General features: G+C 39.3%; 1 protein-coding gene across 1 annotated transcript in view; it reads right to left on the reverse strand.

Moving 5' to 3' along the window:
* Positions 1-192: 192 nt before the first annotated feature.
* efna3a (ephrin-A3a) overlaps positions 193-14560 on the reverse strand; it is a 91695-nt gene continuing 77327 nt past the window's right edge. The window contains exons 2-5 of the mRNA XM_017480757.3: positions 6846-7147; positions 5582-5647; positions 4992-5063; positions 193-3249 (exon numbers count right to left, since the gene is read on the reverse strand). Of these exons, the coding sequence (XP_017336246.1) occupies positions 3131-3249; positions 4992-5063; positions 5582-5647; positions 6846-7147 (559 nt within the window). The 3' untranslated portion in view covers positions 193-3130. The remainder of the gene's footprint in view (positions 3250-4991; positions 5064-5581; positions 5648-6845; positions 7148-14560) is intronic.

Below are 14560 nucleotides of genomic sequence, written 5' to 3' on the forward strand. Positions count from 1 at the left end.
AGGTGATAATATCCTTGCATTCCTTCGGAAGATTTTTCTGCTAGAAAACCGAGCCAGCAGAGTAAGAATTTTCATCCTATTTAATGCACGGTAAAGTGTTTGAGGCATAATACATAATTTTATGTCATTAACATAAAATATTCTTTTATGCTTCTCCCCATTTGCGGTTTCTAAATGATGACTGCAGTCAAGTTTAAGGTACAATGGTTTATTGTGTTTTATTTTTTTCTTGTCATTCATGAATTCTTGACATGTTTTAGTCATTCTAAACATGACTGGCACTATTGTTTCCAACAATAAACACTGTCAGTGTAATCTTCCACAAAACTGCCCCAGTGTCTCACATACTTGCATATTGAAAAGTTACAAATGTGTACCTAAACAAATATGAAAATCCTAAAATGCACACACCCACTTGCAACATTCCCCATAAGATGCACGCTTGTAACACACATACACATATTTAAATACATTCTTGCCAAGCTCTTAAACTTGTATATAAGAATATTAGTGCAGCAAAATGACTAAATGGCCTCTTTTAAAACCCAACTGTTTCCCAATTCTGACATATATCGATCAGCCATGACATTAAAACCACTGAAAGGTGACGTGAATAACACTGATTATCTCATTACAGTGACACCTGTCAAGGGATGGGATATATTAGGCAGTAAGTGAACAGTTAGTTCTTGAAGTTGATGTGTTGTAAGCAGGAAAAATGGGTAATCGTAAGGATCTGAGTGACTTTGACAAGGGCCAAAATGTGATGGCTAGACGACCGGGTCAGAGCATCTCCAAATTGGCAGGTCTTGTGGGGTGTTCCTGGTATGCAGTGGTTAGTACCTACCAAAATTGGTACAAGGAAGGATAACTGGTGAACCGGCAACAGGGTCATGATGCACGTGGAGAACAAAGGCTAGACCGTCTGGTCCGATCCCACAGGAGAGCTAATGTAGCACAAATTGCTGAAAAAGTTAATGCTGGCTCTGATAGCAAGGTGTCAGAACACACACTGCATTTTCTGCTTATGGAACTGCATAGCTGCAGACTGGTCAGAGTATCCATGCTGACCCCTGTCCACCTCAGAAACAATGGGCGCGTGAGCATCAGAACTGGACCATGGAGCAGTGCAAGAAGGTGGCCTGGTCAGATGAATCACATTTTCTTTTACATCATGTGGATGGCCTGGTGCACCTGCATCGCTTACCTGGGGAAGAGATGGAACCAGGATGCACGATGGGAAGAAGGCAAGCTGGTGGAGGGAGTGTGATGTTCAGCTGGGAAACCTTGGGTCCTGGCATTCATGTGGATGTTACTTTGACACGTACCACCTACCTAAACATTGTTGCAGACCAAGTACACCCGGGGAGCTTCTTGCTTGTGTACACCTCTTCATGGCAACGGTGTTCCCTAATGGCAGTGGCTTCTTTCAGCAGGACAATGCACCCTGACACACTGCAAAAAATATTCAGGAATGGTTTGAGGAACATGACAAAGAGTTCAAGGTGTTGACTTGGCCTCCAAATTCCCCAGATCTCAATCCGATCGAGCATCTGTGGGATGTGCTGGACAAGCAAGTCCGATCCATGGGGGCCCCACCTCGCAACTTACACGACTTAAAGGATCTGCTGCTCACGTCTTGGTGCCAGAAACCACAGCACACCTTCAGAGGTCTTGTGTAGTCCATGCCTCAATGAGTCAGAGTTGTTTTGGTGGCACAAGTGGGACCTGCACAATATTAGGCAGCTGGTTATGTTAATGTTATGGCTGGCTGGTATATGGTTTCACAATGATTATCTGAAGTAGCTGGCACACTTCTATACATGTCACCTAGGGGGGAAAAAGACACACATAGCAAAATAATATATATATAAAAAAAGAATATGTCATAAATTCCCTTTGGGAGAAACACTGAAGAAACAGCCTTTCACAAAATTTCCCACAGTTTCTTTGATTTCCATCCTACTAAATGGTTGGATCTTGCTTTCCGATCCATTGTATATCGATTCGCACAACAACCTTGAGAAGTCAGCCATGTTACACTCACCTAATAAGTAAATACTGTAGATCAATAAATAAAGCACCAATGACACGCAAAGCTATTACTAAATGTAAACTGTACAGTAAAGCATATTTCCAAACTGCAATTCTTTCATATAAAATGCTGATGCAGTTTACAACTCACGTCCTTTTACAAAATGGTTGCTATGCTAAACAGTGACACACCTTCTCAGGCACGGTATATTACACACGGTTATTTCCTGGGTGGTAAAACATTACAGGAAATCACCTGTAAAGAGGTTCATTTATTTATCAATAAGTATCATTTGCTTCCCATTCACTGTAGACCTTATGTGAAGTATGACGTGTAAGGTCAGGTAGAAAGAGAATGCAGACAGTGGAGTCACATGTGGGAATATAATTGAACATTAGCTCTGGGTGCTGAGCTAAGATCAGCATGTCTGACTTTAGCTTTTAACCTGAAAAGGTCAAGAATGTCATCATTACCGACGTTAGCTTAGAATCTGATGACCATCTTCACACTGTTTCTAATCAATATTTTAAATTTTGGCAAATTCATGAGCAAGCAGAATTCTTCTTGTTCCATTGCACTCGGAACACGATTGGCTCAAAGTACCAAGTCTTGGAAGACTTGCACCTCGACTACCTCTAACAGCTGGATACAATCCTGTAGAGGATCTATTTGACCTTCATCACCAACCTGGTAACTGATGCATCCAGTAGTTTCATTGTTGCAGTATGTTTTTGAGACTGTCCAACAAAGTCCACTTTACAGACTTTATAAGCAGTGTGAGATGCACAGAGCCTACTAGAATCCAGATGTAGTTATATATATAATTACACAAGAAATACTTCAATATTCCATTCAAGGTCTTCATCTTTTATATCCCAAGGAGAAGATAGTAGCTGATGTTCCATCAAAAAGGCAAGTTCACATATCACCATTCTGATATTTGATCATCCATCCATTCACTTGAGGGCATTTTTGTCTCATTCCTCATTATCTAGCCCTCGGCCCCAAGGCCACTGTTTGGGTGTAATAGATCTACTGCTATATTTCCCTATTAGGTCTACTAGTAGGTCTGAAAAGTCACAAGGGAGACAGTGGCTAGGAGATGTGAAGGGCACCCAGGAGCAACATCACAACGGTCATCAACAGACGATCTCGAGAGGGACTGCTGCCGCTGATGCTCTTCTCCAGTTTGGGGATGTTGTGGTTAAACTCATCTATTCCAGTGAGAAAGGGAAAAACAATCAGAGACAACTAATAACAACTCACAACAAAGAGATACATGTTTACATATCAGCATATTCATATAACTTAAAAGAATTATTTGTAAATGAATATTATCTTTCATAGATCCTTTCAGCATAAATGTGTACCACAGAAAATCGGCACATCATACTTCTAACTTATGGTGATATTTATTCAGAGTTGAGTTACACGCAATGCACGTAGTGAGGATTTAATACCAAACTTGAGCACATTAGTATTCATAACCTAAACCTAACTACAGACTTAAGCGCTATTCAGAGAGTTGCAGCAGAGTTACGTGTGAAACTGAGACGTATGTGATCTTGGACTTAAAGCCGAAGTGAAGCGGAAATCAACAGAAACAGGAAGATTTCAGGCCAGTGTTGTTGGAAATATGGAAATATGGAATGCCATTTGAGGCCAATATTTACTACAGTAATATGACTCTAATAATTAATTAATAGTATTGTCCATTTAAAGTCCAGGAGCAGTGGTAGCTCAGTCGTTAAGACGTTGGACTACTGATTGGAAGGTCATGAGTTCCCAGCACTGCTAAACTGCCACTGCTGGGGCCCTTGAGCAAGGCCCTTAACCCTCAACTGCTCATTTGTGTAAGTGAGATAAATGTAAGTCGCTGTGGATAAGGGTGTCTGCTAAATGCTATAGATGTAAATGAAAAGGGCTTTTTCCCAGAGGAAATGGGAGGAGACAGCATCTTAATCAATGACAGTGGTTATCTCGAGTAGCAAATGCTTTTACATAAAATTATAAACGACATTAAATTGAGCTGTTAAATTAAAGCATGTTTAAACCTTCAGCACAGGGGAGCATGTCAAATGAGTAAAAACGTTAGCATTATTTTATTCATTTGACAAATCAAAATATAGATGTATAAGTGTGATTAAAAAGCCTACATCTCTCACACACGTTACGATTTCATGACCTTGAATTAGTGGCCACATAGTCGTTACATTCTGCCCTTTTTATGGCATTGTAAATATCAGTTGTTTACAATGATGACATCTGTGTTTATGTCAAGGTCAACTGATGGGCTGCACGTTGATTGGAAGATAGAAAATATGCATGAGTTCACCAACGTTATACAACCACGTTGAGGGTCATACATAGATATGTAAAGGTAGTGTCCATTTTAATTCCAAGCGTAGTTAATACACACAACTCTCTAAAACCCTCTAAAGTGCTATTGACAACCAGAGAAATTGTGTATCCTGTCTTTGTTGATGTGCAGTACCATGTGCACTCACACACAGAACTTCCTAGAATCCCAGGCATTATGACACGGTGCATACCTGGAGGCTTTTAAAGCAGTCCCTGTGTGAAATTAAGGCTTGTGTGTGTGTTTCATGTGGATGCTTTACGCTTTGCAGAAGCCAAACTTACAAACAGCAATAATCTCCTCCTGGCAGGTAAAGGAAGAAGTTGTGTGTTGGGTGAGAGAGAGTGAAAGATATACAATATAAAAGTGTTTATGAAACTGAATGCTAGTATAAGCTAAAGTAAATGCATTATCGGACAGCTACTACAGAAAATGTTGATGGACCATAGTGCTTGGATACATAAATATGTATCTAATGAATAATGCAACTTTGAAATGCAACATTAATATGCATAGTGCTGAGTTTTCTTTGTGTGTGTGTGTGTGTGTGTGTGTGTGTGTGTGTGTGTGTGTGTGTGTGTGTGTGTGTGTACTCACCGATGTTATGTATGTTAGGCCTGGCTGTGTAGTCAGGAGGGTTTTGGTCTGCATCATCACCTGCATGTGAAACTGCAGAAGAATGAACACCAACTAAAATGTCAACTCAACCAATCCAGGTCAGTGTTGTAAATCAGCATCGCCTCTCCTATGATAAATGCAGGGTTTGCCAGCTCCAGCTCTTGGGAGATGCAGCAGTGAGGTGTTTTTTTTTCCTGCACCAGCATCCCTGATTCTATTTTAACATTGACTTTAAAATCATTGAGCCACGCCTGGAGAGAATGACAGCACTGAGTGTCTAATGAGGCTCTAGAAGGATCCTGGACCCTCCCCAATGCAGAACATTTCAAACTCCTTTGTATTATAAGGTTTGTGCATGTGCTAAGGTACGGAGTTTCTCCAGTCATTTGAATGGCAACCTTTCAAAGCATTATGTGTAAAGTTATTTTATTTATTTATTTATTTTAAATGTGATCTGGCAGTAATTCTGGAGTTAACATGCATATTAAACCATTCGATCGAGTTTGTTATCCAACATACATGTATATATGTGTGAGTGGGTTTGTATGTGAAAAAGCAATGGAACTCACGTGTAGAACAGCACACAAATACCCTCAGTCTTAAACAGCTGTGGCCATGGTGATGGGTGGGTGTGGCTGCAAAATACACACACAGTAATACATCTCATGTCACTTACTGAGCTGTCCGATTACATTAAATAGACAGCCTATTAAAACACTATATTACATCCTGGTAGTTAGTCTGCATACACATTAGGCATTTAAAAGAGTGCTTAATTTGTAAAACATGAGCTACTGGAGCACCAAGGGAGAGGTGATGTGGCAAGTGCACAGGGAGGAAACAGTGTTCCAAGTGCTTCATGTAATACAGTAGTGTCGAGTGCCATCACAGACCTAGGGCTAAGGGCGTAGGTACGATGACCATAATAAAACAGGAGATTACAACCTTTACAATTCAGTGATGCCATGGAAGGACTGGAGGCGTCAGCTGATTGTTAAGCTTCACAATATGCATTGCTCAGAACACAGGGTCTTACAAAAAGCACATTACATTTAAGCAACATAACGCTAATTATCCAAATTACTCCACAATTCAGGCATCTGGTAATCATGGAAATGAGCCGATTGTATTATCGTTCATTAAGACTTTAAATCTGAGAGGTCCAGCATGATCCAGCTGACAAAAATTCAGCAGATAAGATGTGAAATGTTTAAATTACCATAAAAAGACATTAACAACAATACATTTAGCCAACAGAACAGTACGTTATTTAATCAGCAGTTATTTTTCCAGTGATGTTAGCATGAACAGAGATCAGTGGAGTGAAGAGACAACGATGATGAGACAGACACTGATGTGGATGTGGATGCTGATCCTCAAAGTGAGAACTCGTTTCCCATTGTAAACTTATAAACCTTTACAATGTGGAAGTAATGCTGTTTTTTTCCCATAAGATACAAATGTAGATGTAGGCAGTGCATTAAATCTTTAAATGCAATTTTCTCCTTTTTTACTTTTGGGAATAACCAGACGTTAAAATTGTATAATCTGCTCATGCTCATAACTATATATAGTAGAAAATGGCAAAATTGGAATGTGGCCATGTTATTTTTGCAGGCCACCAAATAGTGTGTATCTGTTCACTGAAGATCAAAATGCATTTCTTTATATGCATCACAACCTGGAAAGAAGTTGGTCTATTCAGCCACCATTATTAACTAATAATATTTCATTAATAAATAATTGCATTTGTAGACGCTAAAAAAATACTTATAAACTGTGGATAGTTATCAAACGCTTACAGAGCTATAGACATAAGCTAACAATGCTTACATATGTAATAATACTCGTGGCCCACGTTGAACTCGTAGCCGAGTGAGAAGGCACTGTAGCGTTGAAACTTCTCAGAGAATTTGATTGGTGCGTGTGGTGCGTGTGGGCGGTTGCATTCCCAACGCTTGAAGCCCATCTGTGGGTCACAGGTGCGATAGCCACGGTAGCTAACCATGTAAAGTACATACTGCTCAGCCACACCACGCTCTAGCACCCCCCGCTGGCTTGTGTTGTAGTGCGGGCAGTAGATGTCCAGGTAGTCATTGACGTTGACCTGCACAGTGTAGCCCTCTCTCCGTAAACTGCATGTGAAGAGAGAAAGAGACAAGAGGATATTTTTAAGGCAAGACAATATCAGTATTCACCTACAGACATATTCACTTAGCTAACAAGAACATCCTAGCACGCAGAGAGAATACAACACCCCACAAAAACCTATCTTGGTGGATAGGATCGCTCAATGATAACAGTGTTAAAGATAAAACATTGGTTTTTACTCATTTTTAAAATCTGCAGAAATGTTTGGATATACACGCAGCCAGCCGGGTGTATATATTTTGAAGGCATAGTTTCTGAGGATGAGATTTTATTTCTGAAAAACAGATCACTATCTCTTTTGTTCAAACTGTGTCTTTGCAATAATATTAGCATTAAGTGTACTACAGTAACTGGCTTTATTGGACGTCTCCCAGATGTATCAACTTTGAACAGCGTTTTGACCTCACAAAACTCGATCAAGTGACTGAATTCTTAAGTCTTCATTACATTTTACCCTAAACAGTGCAATGCAAAAGAAAAATAATTAGGCTACAGGAAAAGCTAGTAACATGCTATAGTAGTCATACTCCACATTTTCGTCTTCCAAATCACACGGTGGAAGAGGCTTTAGAGAGAACTATAGAAAGGCTATTATTGCTACTCCATCAGCCCTCTCTCCACTCTAATCGAAGACAACATAAATTAATTATAGAAATTAACAATCTGTAGCAGTGATTACCATCATATATTTAATGACAATATTTAAAATATTACGGGGGAAAGCCTGAATATGCACCGATACTCAGCTAATCTGATACCTACAGTGCCCTCCACTAATACTGGCACCCTTGGTAAATATGAGCAAAGATGGCTGTGAAAGATTGTCTTTATTGGTTAACCTTTTGATCTTTTGTTGACAAAATTTACAAAAATACTCTGCTTTCATGGATAAACAATTGAAAACACAACACAGGTTTATCAAAAAAATATATACTTGTTCACTATAGGTGCGCAACTATTATTGGCACCCTTTTAGTCAATACTTTGTGCTACCTTCCTTTACCAAGATAACAGCTCCGAGTTTTCTCCTATAATGCCTGATGAGGTTGGAGAATACATGACAATGGATCTGAGACCATTCCTCCAGACAGAATCTCTCCACATCCTTCACATTTCGAGCTCCATGCTGGTGGACTCTCCTCTTCAGTTCACCCCACAGGTTTTCTATGGGTTTCATGGCAGGACCTTGATTTTGTGGTCAGTAAACCATTTTTGTGTTGATTTTGATGATGTTTTTGGTCATTGTCCTGTTGGAAGATCCAACCATGGCCCATTTTAAGCTTTCTGGCAGAGACAGTCAGGTTTTCATTTAATATCTGTTGATATTTGAAAGAGTCCATGATGCCATGTATCCTAACAAAATGTCCAGGTCCTCTGGCAGAAAAACAGCCCCATAACATTAAAGAGCCAACACCATATTTAACCGTGGGCATGAGGGACTTTTCCATATGGCTACCTCTCTGTGTGCAACAAAACCACATCTGGTGTTTATTGCCTAAAAGGTCTATTTTGGTTTCATCTGAGCATAGAACCCGATCCCATTTGAAGTTCCAGTGGTGTCTGGCAAACTGAAGATGCTTGAGTTTGTTTTTGGATGAGAGTAGAGGCTTTTTTCTTGAAACCTTTATAATCAAATTTCTGACCCCAAGACGCAACTAACTTCTGCAATTCTCCAGCTGGGATCCTTGGAAATTTTGTGGCCACTCAAACCATCCTCTTCACAGTGTGTTGCGACAATATAGACACACGTCCAATTCCAGGTTGATTCATAACATTTCCAGTTGACTGGAACTTCTTAATTATTGCCCTGATGGTGGAAATAGACATTTTCAATGCTTGTGCTATTTTCTTATAGCCACTTCCCATTTTGTGAAGCTCAACAACCTTTTGCCGCACATCACAGCTATATTCCTTGGTCTTACTCATTGTTATGAATAACTAAGGGAATTTGGCATGTGTGTTGGCCTTTGGCCTAGTGTCAGAGGCTGCTAGAAAAAATGCTGCACAAAAGTGTTGCTTCTGGATGTTAAAGCTAACTGTATTATGAAAATAATACTGTCTTCTGCCTCTGGTGAGCTTTGTTTTTATCAAACCCTGCCCCTATTTAACTTTGCATCACTTTCCCACAGGTAACAGCCTGCATCAAAGGTAATGAAAATACATAGAATATTTAACATTGCCCTCTAAAGCCTTATTCTTGCATCTGTGCCATGTTAAAAAAAAAAACAAAGAAAAAACAGTGACTTAAAACATCAAGGCTAAAAACTAATTTTTACTTCTCCACACAATCAGGTATTCTTAAACAAAAAGCTAGGTTGAACTGAGATGTTGAAGAAGGTAACAAGCCGCTGCTGTACCTTCTTCACTTGTGCTGTGGTGTTGACAGAGAGGGTGAGGGTGACCTACCTCGTCGACCTTTCCCATAATATTTGTTCTGGTTAAATAGAAAAGAAGTTACTACAGCACATGCCAGGCTGAAAGAGCTCATTTTTTTCAACTGAATCATGTGAGAGAACATTTTAAACAGTAGGTGGCAGTAATTCATTTCATGTTAGTAATACCTGTACTATCCTCTTTTTGTTGAAGAAAATTTCCTCTCAAATACACTTAACTTCTAGGTCAGGTCCCATATGAGATGATTGTTCAATTACAAAATAAGCACCATAAAAGACACCCACTCCTTCTCTGCATTTCTAAATATACACAATTCATTTCCTTTTTCCTCGTCAAACAATAGTGTGCTTAAACTGCAGAATTTTCTATGCTATCTGTCCACTGCACGTTATTAATTGCATTGCATTTTTACTGGGTTTTAATTTAACTACCTTCATTAAGTATTATTAACCTTATGGGAGTGTTCCAGTGAGAAGGGCTTAACTACTTAATAAAACATTGTATATACACACATAGGGCTGTGACGGTGGCCATGACAACCGCACCACCGCGATGGTAGTTTGCCACTGCAGTGGTGGAGTGCCGCCTGCGGTAGTGTCACATCACACACCACGTTACTGTTTCTGCTTGAGTGGGCACTATGACAAGTACAAAGTACAACGATTTGTATACAAGTGTAATAATAATAACAGTTGCTTTATTAACTTGTATTTATAGCCTACCATATAGCGGGAGAGTTTATATTAATACACAAATTATCATAATCATAATCATAATCAAACGCCTTATATGGTGTTGTCTGTTAGTTTGACGTGGGTTTGTTTGAGCAAAATCCAGTCAGGCAAATTCTGCTATTTCTCTCCGATTCTGCCGCTGCGATGGATTTTGTTGGGAAACCAAATGTTACATCAGCGATCTGGGAACATTTTGCATTCGTGCCTAACGAGAGAGAAACGTGCATGTGTTTTTCTTTACTATCTCTTTACTATCCACTTCTTTTTTGCGGATCAATCACAATACCGTATCTCACAGCGCCCTCAGGCTGTTTCTCATTGCAACAAAACAAGGCTGTATTTGTTTATATGTTGACTGAAGTGCTAAAATATAGCCTCATTAAATTTTATTATATTTAGTTTTTTATTTAATTTAACCCTATAAAATTACATATAATATTATTAATTAATTATATTACATCTGCCACCATCACTAGCCCTATATACACAATAGTTTGAGATACACAACTGTAGCAAACTACTATGGTTAAATCTAAAGAACACCTACAGTATATCCTTAACCTCACTAACTAAAAGGTCTATTTTTAGAGCTATCTTTTAGTATTAAAAATATTTTTTATTTAATTGTGTGCAGAACAAAGTTCTTCAGAATTTTCTTCATGAGGACATATACGAATTTCAAAAGACAGCAATACAGATAAATGTATACACAAAAGAAACTAGACAGAATGGACAAGTTAAAGGCAGAATGTTAAAGATAGAAATAACAGTGTATGCGTTCCCATCGAAAATTATCGTTTTATATTTCTGATACATGGAACTGAGATAGAGATACATTTGTATATTTGTACTTTGTGTATTTGTACCACTCTGTAGTTAACTTAACAAACCACTCAAAAATGAAAGGTTTTGTGGAACTGTTCACCCACAGGTCAGACACCACTGCTGAAGCTTCCAGGACACTGTCTGCGTGGACTCTCTGCATGTCCATGTGGGTTTACTCTGGGTACTCCAGTTTCCTCCTACTTAATGTTAGGTGAACTGGCTACCCCAAGGTAAATTGTCCCTAGCTGTGAATGCTTTGCACATCAATGTATGTGTGCATGGTACTCTGCAATGGACTGGCATCCCATCAATGGTATATCCCCACCTCGCTCTTAGTGTTACCAGGAGAGGCTCCAGGATTCACCATGACCTTCATCATGATAAAGCCCTTACTGAACATGAATGAATGAAAAGGGTATCAGCATCACTTGATGCTGAGACACTGATCAAATTAAGGCACAGATTGACAATTTGCCAACTGTTCTCAACAGACTGTAAAATGACAGTGCCGCATGATTAGTGCAGACTGGTGGAGGTCACACTGCCAACCAGCAAATTTCATCTAATACTTGAGATGTGATCTATTGATATGGTGAACTCTTACAGAAAAGCATAAAGTCAAAACTTGGTGATTATATTTGGTAATGACTGAATGAATTATGAAGGAAATGGGCATAAGGTGCTCTAGTTTGAGGTTCTTTGGTGCGCATGTCACAGAGGACCTTGCCTGGACCCTCAACACCACCTGCCTGCTTCTCATCCTTACTACCTTCTACAGGAGGACAACAGAGACCATCCTGACCAGCTGTCTCACTGCATGGTACGGCAACCACACTGTCTCATACTGCAAGACCCTACAACGTACTGTGAAAACAGCTGAGAAGGATATCATGGACCTCTCTACAACTGATGCTTCCTACCAGAAATGCTGCATCTGCAAGGCCAACAGCATTGTGGATGAGCCTTCCACCCTTTCATGGACTCTTCCTTGTTAGATAGATTGGCCAGTAAAATTACTCTACACACTGGTGCCTTCCAACATCCACCAAGACTGATCAAAACCCTTCCCAGCACTACTCTAGCAAGAACATCACTGAAAATTCAAATTACAACATTGTTTCCCAGACAATGCTATAATACTGCTACAAGACAATTTATTCTATTTATCTCGCTACTACACGTTTTTTCCACGTTTCACTACAGAAATTGTGTTGTGTCTTGTACCATGGTCTGGAAGAAACAATAATGGGGCAGTGGTGACTCAGCAGTTAAAGCCTCAGCATTGCCAAGCTGCCACTATTGGGCTGATCCAAGGGGGCTGTATCATGGGTGACCCTGCACTCTGACACCAACTTCCTAATAAGCTGATATATGCAGAAAACAGAATTTCACTGTGCTGTAAGGTATATGTGACAAAAAAGGCTTCTTCTTCTTCAAAGAATTGATTGTATAGACAAATGACAAATAATAAATCCAATCTAATGACAATAAAATCCAATTTACTTGATCAACTAATAGCTGTAGTTATTTAATTCCAACTTTGTGGGAACAGTTTAGGGAAGAACCGTGTATGGGTATGATGGTCAGGTGTCCACAAGCATTTAATAACATAGTGTACAGTAGATACTGAATAACAGGGTCTTATACTTCTGACCCAGTGGCACTCTCTGATGGGTTTGTTTTGATTTTTCAGCCTAATGATGGCCTCCTTCACTGGCAGTGATAGCTTTGGACTTCATGTTGCTAACCTCATTATCCTCATTGTTCAGGTCCTTCTTCAGAGTTTGTCAGACACCCCACCGTCTACCCGACTAGAGGCCCTGTGGCTGGCACTTTTAGTATTATTAGTAAAATCTTGCATTAATCACGAAATACTACTAATAACCTATAAATCATTTAATCATCTTGCACCACAGCACCCAAGCCAACTTCTAGTCTTCTTTGTCCAGAATATAATTATTTGGCAAGGTTTCTGTAAAAAAAAAATTAATTCCTTACAATTTCCTCCGTGTTCTCCGGTTTATTCCCACCATCCAAAACCATACATTTAGCTGGATTGGCTACACTAAATTGCCCTTGCTGTCCCATCCAGAGTGTATGTCTGCCTTGCACCCAGTGTAGGCTCTACATAGAAACCAGATCCGCCATGACCGTAATCACGATAAAGTGCTTACTGAAGATGAATGAATTAACAAATAATTACTGTCGATGTTGATTGGTGAGGAATAGTTTCAACAAGTTCATTTTTATTGTGCATTAAACAGAAATAGGAGCTGTAGTGCTGGTCTGTAGGGCTCAGTTTTAGCATGTATTTTCACAGTACTCTGTGTGAAGTGTAGTAATCTAATGACATTCTATTTATATTTGCAAACTTCTCCAATAGTTCAATTTCCCTGATAGTAAGTAACTCAACTCGTTCTTGGTTTTGGATCGGTGTGTTTAGTTTTCTCAAAATATATGAAGGCATTATAAGAGAGTGTAATTTACAAAGTTTGTAGTTATTCAAGTTGCACCTGGTATCAAAAGACTGATATCTTTTCAATATGATGTGGTAAGTAGTTTGATTCTATAATGTTTATTACTTTTGATGATACATTTAAATAAGACCATGCTAATCTGATGTTCTATTCTGCCTACAGGAGAAGCACACTGTGTGTTAATTTGACTCGGATGGGCTAGGCACACAGGGGCTTGAGTAATTACTGCACGGATAAAGCAAACAAATTTCTCTCTCTCAACTTGTTAAAACAATGGCCGCAAAGAATTTCTTTTACATTGCTGATGAATGTTGGCAGTGAAAAGACAAAAATCAGTAGGCCAGAGGTTTTTATAAATCCCTCCATTGCAAAACAGTCAACACAAGCAACTCGGCAAGAAATTAGCTTGACAAGCATCACAACCTTGACTTAGATTTGACAGGTTAAGATACCTAAATGTTTTCTTGACAGTTTTAGGCAATTCAGGCAAATGATTAACCATTTCTTTGTAACTGCCATCACAACACAATCATCATTTGCAGGGATACAACAAGTAATCATGATACTGAGAGGAGGAAAGACACAGAACTCTGTAAAGCAGCCTAAACTGCTGAGAGATCATTACTGTTCTCCCAGGCTTGTGAATTACATTCTCCATGACATCATGTTAATTGTGTATTTTGATACACTTTTGCCTGATCATATTCATCATGTTCATAAAGTTCTGAGATGACTACTAGGAAAAGCATCTTTTTCAATGCTGTAAGGTTTCATCAGACAACCACTTCCTTCCTTTGCTGCAGAGGGGTGAAGATGGATAATAAAAAGTTGGTGGCAGTATCGGAATAGCCTGAAACACGAGTGATAAAGGAACGGCAAAGATTTCTGGGCTTTGTAAATTTTTATTGTGTAGCCCGTAGGAATTTCAGCACTGTGGCTGCATCGTTACCATCTCTATTAAAGGTAG

Source organism: Ictalurus punctatus, chromosome 12, assembly GCF_001660625.3.
Source record: "Ictalurus punctatus breed USDA103 chromosome 12, Coco_2.0, whole genome shotgun sequence".
NCBI classification, from domain to species: Eukaryota; Metazoa; Chordata; class Actinopteri; order Siluriformes; family Ictaluridae; genus Ictalurus; species Ictalurus punctatus.